Raw genomic sequence first — 6,000 nt, forward strand, 5'->3', positions numbered from 1 at the left:
CCCCAGCCAGCATCCAACAACCTTTTTGTCCCAAGTCATACACACCTACTACAGCAAATAGTGTGTTCCTGGAGTAGTCCTAATTAAAGAGCTGTAAAAGAACAGTTCCACACATTAAGCTGCAAATCACAGAAAGGTAGGGAGTTGGAAAGTACCTCAGGAGATCATTGAGTCCAACTCCCCCACCCAGGCAGGGTCGCCTAGAGAAAAAAAGAAATCACAGAGGACCATGTCCAGGTGGGTTTTCAATGTCTCCAGTGAAACAGATTCAGTCTGGGCAGCCTGTTCCACTGTTGTGTCACTCTCAAATTAAAGAAGTTCCTCCTTATCTTTAGATAGAATTTCTTGTGTTCAAGTTTGTGCCTGTCACTGGGCACCACTGAGAAAAGCCTGATCCCATCCTCCTGACACTGACCCTTTAAGTACTGATCAGCATCAATGAGATCTCTCCCCAGTCTTCTCTTCTCTAGACTAAAAAGCCCCAGTCCTCTCAGTCTTTCCTCGGCAGAGAGACGTTCCAGTCCCTTCAACATCTTTGTAGCCCTTTTCTGTATCTCCTGCAGCAAATCTCAGTCCTTTCTGAACTGGGAAGCCCAGAACTGAACCCAAGACTTGAGCTATGGCCTCACCAGGACAGAGCAGAGGGGAAGACGAACTTCCCTCAAGCCACTGGTCACACTCTTCTTGATGTACCCAAGGATACACCCAGGGTAACAGCAAAAACAATACACCACCTCAGACTGAACCTTCTCCAGGAAAAGTCTCCAGGTCCCAAGGATCCAAACCCAAAAACCTCAATTCTACTCTGAGGAACCAAGCCCACAGCTAGTTACAAAGGGTCACGCTCTGCTAGAGCTGACTGCTCAGCCTCCATCTCAAGGATGCTGCTTCTTCAAGGAAGTTAAAAGCAGGAATGTATGGGGCAGGCACCTTGGTGGTCGTTGAGCACGGCCAGTGCCCAGCAGGCTGCACCAACCCTGCCAAAACTCATTTCAGAACTGTCATACTGAATTTCTCTCCTTAGTGAAGAAGGAAAGCAGCCATGCATTGCCCAGCAGCTGCCAGCAGTGCAAGAAGGGAGAAACCAAGCCCTCTGGGATGCCCTGGATGATGGTACAACAGAGCTTGGATTACCAGCAATTGGCTACTTGTGTGATGTCAGGACTGAGCACTCCATGTGCCAGCAACCAGGAGACAGCCTGGAAGTGAGGTAAAGATGACAAGAACTGTCCAACTTACATCACTGCACTGTGCCATGGAGAACATCTCCACAAGAGGACACATAGCCAAGTCCTCACAGTCCCTACGTCAAGGGACAACAAACCTGGAAAGAGATCTCAGCTGCACAACGTCCTCCTAGCAGAAAGATGTTTCATTCAGCACTGTGTAGAGGCTGGACAAAGCAGCGGCACAAACGACCTCCTGTCTGCCTCTCTGGAGAGGAGAAAAATGGCCTAAAGGAGTCCAACAGAGCTGCAGGAGAATGGACACCAATGCTAGACCATTTTCCTCTGAAGACCATCCAGCCCAAGCCCCATGCTAAAGTAGGGCCACCACAACAGGATGATCAATGTCCAGATAGGTCTGGAATCTTTCCAGAGGAGGAGACTCCACAACCCCTCTGGGCAGCCTGCTCCAGCATCTTCAAAAAGCTTCTACTTACACCTCTCCAGACACCAAAGAGTTTGTTGCCATTCAAAAATGGAGCAAGGCAACATCACAGGCACATCTGATTCTCCTTGTCCCTGCCTCTCCCGCCTGCCAAAGCACCAAATCCAGACAGTTTCTGCTCTGACTCCTGCCAAGCCAAGCCAGCAGGACACAGACACAGCCAACTGGTTCACAACCATGATGGATCCCACATTTGTCTAACTATAGCGGTTGACACCTGCAGATGCTGCACAGGAATATGGGTCCATTAGGTAGGTCTGCAGGTGCTAGAGGCACATCTCATGGCATGCACAAGCTTTTGTCTGGTGTCACAAGACAGATTTGTCTTAGAGATATACTCCCACCTCTGCCATCCTCTTCCTTCCTTAAGCAGGTCCACTTAAACCACAACAAAGCCAAGCAAGAGCTTTAAAAGGGAGGTGACCAAGCACAGGACAGCTCAGGAGTAAGGTAGAAGCCTTACTCCAACCAAACTTCTCCTCAGTGTTTCCTCCCTGACCATCAACAACAGATTCATCTCCTGCAGGATGTAGAAAACCATTTCCAAATCCAAGTGTCTCCCAGCACACAGCCAACAAGCACCACAGGAAGGATGTTCCTACCTTCCTTGGTGGAGCCCTGCATCTTGGTGGCTGGCAGCCTGCAGAGCCTGTGCTTGGTGATCTGCACCAGGCCCTTGGGTGAGGAGCGTTTTGGTGTTGCAGAAGTTTTTCCTTTCAAGGAGTTTTTCTTCCTGAGGTGGAAGTGACCTTTCAGAGACGTGGTGGGAGAGATGTTCTTCTTCTCTGTCGGGGAACTGGGAAAGAGAACACCGCAAAGTTAGCAGACAGTAAAGAGGTGACCAAAATGCACTTGGTCCCTTTGCCCAGAGCCGAGATGGAAGGAGGGTCACCAAGGTCCACACTTTCTCCAGCAATTCAAGCCTCTTCTGCTTTCCCCAGCCCCCAACACGGTGAGGTGGTGGAGTCTGAAAAGCAGCCAAAATAGCTTCTTCCTTCTCTTTGAATGTTTTGCTGTTATTCAGGTCAGGGAGGAGTCTCATCAGTGCTGCAGCAAAATCTTTGGAGAACAGGGATGGGAGAGAAGAAAACCAAGCTCTGTTTGAAAGGCTGAAGTCCAGAGTTACACAACTGGTCAAACAATTAAGGCTTGAGACCTTCTAACCCTGGAAAGTGGCCTCCAGACAAAACAAAGTCACCACACTTATGAAGACAAAGGTACATACGTCCTCCAGAACACAACAACCCTCAGAACAAGTTCTTTACCACAAGGGTAGTGGAACACTGGAAGAGGCTGTCCAGGGAGGTAGGTGGTCAAGGCCCCATCCCTGGAGAAACTCAAGGTGAGGCTCGACAGGGCTCTGGGCAGCCTGATCTAGTTGATGATGCCCCTGCTGACTGCAGAGGGGGCTGGCCTGGTTGATCTTTGGAGGTCCCTTCCAACCCAGAACATTCTACAATTCCACGACTGTGAATTTCACTTCTAGCCATGACTTAGGTGACAGGACACAAAATGTGGCCAGCAATGAGAGGACACTGAAAACACTGGTAACTTACCCTGAGTTCCCTTTCCTCTTGATGATTTTGGTCCGACTCTTCACTTTGTAACTGGAGAGTGTGGCATCACCAAAGGACTTGGGCTCACCAAGATCACCAGCTGCAGTACTGGGAAGCGGTAGAGCAGCCCCAGCTCGAGAGAGGCTGGGAGTTGGAGGCTTCTTCTGATCCTCAGATCTCCACCTGAACACAGACTTGGAGGTGGAGGGTGAGGTCTGCAGGCTGGATGCTTTCCACTTGTATTTGCTGGGACAAACACCCACTTTGGACTGCAGCCCTGATTTCTTCAGCTTTGTCCCCAGATCTGCTTTTGGTGACACCTTAGCACCTCTGTCAGCTCCAACAACAGCCTTCTTTGTGCTTTCCAGAGCTCTAGGGCTGGCCCATCTCTTCACAGCACGAGAGCACTTCCCAGGGTTGGCAACCCAGGTGTAATTAGTTTTCCTGAACTTTGGAGATTTGCTGGAGAGGGATGTTGAGGCAGCTCTTTGGAGACTGGGGGCTTTGGGGGCTACAGAAAACCTGCTCTTGGCTGGTGTCATGCCCACCACCAAACTGGCAGCCTGAGGATCTCTAGAGCCCATCTCACCACTCCCAAAGAGCTTCGGTTCTCTGAGATCATCCCTGCTCTGCTCACAGCTGGGCTGACCAGAGGCTGGAGGCTCTGCCTTTCTCCTGCCCAGGTGGCGAGCAGGCGGATCCTGAGCTGGCAAGACCAAAGGGTGCTGCTGCGGCTCGGATTTCAGCGTGACGGCGCTTTCACTGCTGCCTCCGCAGGTGTCAAGGGAACTGTCGCCAGACAGCTGCACCCTCCGAGGCTTCTCCGACAGGCTCACGTGTGTCGAGCTCACGAAGCGGTGAGAGGAACTGAAGGAAACGGAGAGAGAAGGTCTCCTCTCCTCAGGCTGGCTCCTGGACAGAGACTTTGGCATGTTTCTACTGTCAACTGCGGCACCAACCACTGTCTGCAGCCCAGAAAACTCACAGTAAGAGCCCACATCACCAAAACCTTCTGTCTTCACAAAAGGACCAGCCCTCTGTGGCAGCTGGATCCCCACAACGATGTTGCCATCCGTGGTTAAGTCCACATGTCTCTCTGGAGATGAGGATCCTGGCAGCTCGGGTGCTTGGCTGCTCCCAAAGCTTCCAAACACCTGAGAGGTGCTGGCGCTTCCACCATCACACACTGATCCTGGTGGATGGTTGACAAGGGAATATTTTTTCCTCCAGGAGTGACTCTGCTGGGGTTGGAAATCCCTGGAAGCTTGTTGGGGGTACCTGGTGGAAAATGTCCCCCTCCTGGTGAAGGAAGGCTGACGAGGATTGGTCCAGCGCACAGGTGCAGAGGGAGGTGGCCGCGGTGCGTCCCCATGGGTGTTTTTGTGGTCGTTGATGAGCCCTGAGGAGAGGACGGTGGCTGTTAATTACAGAGTGGCTTGAGTTGGAAGGGACCTCAGAGATTATCTAGTTCCAACCTCTGGGCTACGGGCAAGGCACCTCCCACTAGACTAAGTTGCTCAGCGCCTCATCCAGTGGAGTTTGCGGCCTTCCTAATGAGAAAAATTTACTCTGAGGCCTATGAAGCGAGCGAGTGGTGCTAAGCAGCTGCACTGGAGCTGCCCAGGGCTAGGAAAGAGCATGGAAAACATCCCCCGCCACACCCCTCCGCCACGGGGCACATCCCACCCCGGTGTCACCGCCCCTAGCAGGGGACATCTCTTCCCCCCACCGGCCAGGAGGCTTTCAGGACCTGCATGGACCAATAGCACGGGACTTAACCTCACAAAGGCAACCCCAAATCCTCTCGACACTCTCACGACTCCCAGGGAGCCCTTCACCACCTACTTTTCCCCCTCACTGACTCCTGGGTCTCCCTTCCCGCCTTCCCTTTCTCAGTGCCCCCCCAGGACACCTCACCCCCTCTCAGATTCTGGAATACTCTCGGAGCCCCTCCTCGGACTCCGCGGTCCCTTCATAACCCGTCTTTCACCCTCTCATACGCCGGGGACGTTCCACCATCACCCGAGGTCTCCGAGGTCGCTCACACCCCCGCTCCGGGTTCCCAGGGTCGCTCGCACCCCCGCTCCGGGTTCCCAGGGTCGCTCGCACCCCCGCTCCGGGTTCCCAGGGTCGCTCGCACCCCCGCTCCGGGTTCCCAGGGTCGCTCGCACCCCCGCTCCGGGTTCCCAGGGTCGCTCGCACCCCCGCTCCGGGTTCCCAGGGTCGCTCACATCCCCGCTCCGGGTTCCCAGGGTCGCTCACATCCCTGCCGTTCTCCCTCCCTGATCTGTGTTCCACTCGCAATCCTCAAGCGCCACCTCCCCAGACCTCCGGCTCCCCTCACAACCCGCCCCTGACGCCCAGGACTCCGGAGTCCCCCTCAAAACCCACTCCCCTCGTCCACAGACCCCTGCGGCTCCCTTGCGGCAGCAGGCGCTGCCCGGCCGAGCCATACCCTGCAGCAGGCGGATCTGCCGCCATAGCCTCTCCCTCTCCTCCATCCCAGCAACGGCTTCGCGTCACCGCCCGCGTCCGCCGACGTCATCACCCCGCGACGGACGCGCCGCTGGTCACGTGGCCGCGCTGCTGCACGTGCCGCGCGGCGTCTGTCGCTCAGCAACGGCGCGCGGGCGGCCTGCGCGCCCCGGCGGAGCCTGAGCCTGAGCCTGAGCCCGGGCCGGGGCCAGCGCCGAGCGCCCCCCGCTGCCTGCCGCTGCCTGCCGCTGCCTGCCGCTGCCTGCCGCTGCCTGCCGCTGCCTGCCGCTGCCTGCCG

General features: G+C 55.1%; 1 protein-coding gene across 1 annotated transcript in view; it reads right to left on the reverse strand.

The window, feature by feature from the left end:
• Positions 1–5,757, reverse strand: part of ZC3H3 (zinc finger CCCH-type containing 3) — a 161,414-nt gene extending 155,657 nt beyond the window's left edge. Inside the window, exons 1-3 of the mRNA XM_064154441.1 lie at positions 5,683–5,757; positions 3,228–4,626; positions 2,274–2,467 (exon numbers count right to left, since the gene is read on the reverse strand). Coding sequence (XP_064010511.1) covers positions 2,274–2,467; positions 3,228–4,626; positions 5,683–5,728 — 1,639 coding nt within the window. The 5' untranslated portion in view covers positions 5,729–5,757. The remainder of the gene's footprint in view (positions 1–2,273; positions 2,468–3,227; positions 4,627–5,682) is intronic.
• Between the last annotated feature and the right edge of the window lie 243 nt (positions 5,758–6,000).

The sequence above is a fragment of the Pogoniulus pusillus genome, chromosome 14 (assembly GCF_015220805.1).
Source record: "Pogoniulus pusillus isolate bPogPus1 chromosome 14, bPogPus1.pri, whole genome shotgun sequence".
Lineage (NCBI taxonomy): Eukaryota > Metazoa > Chordata > Aves > Piciformes > Lybiidae > Pogoniulus > Pogoniulus pusillus.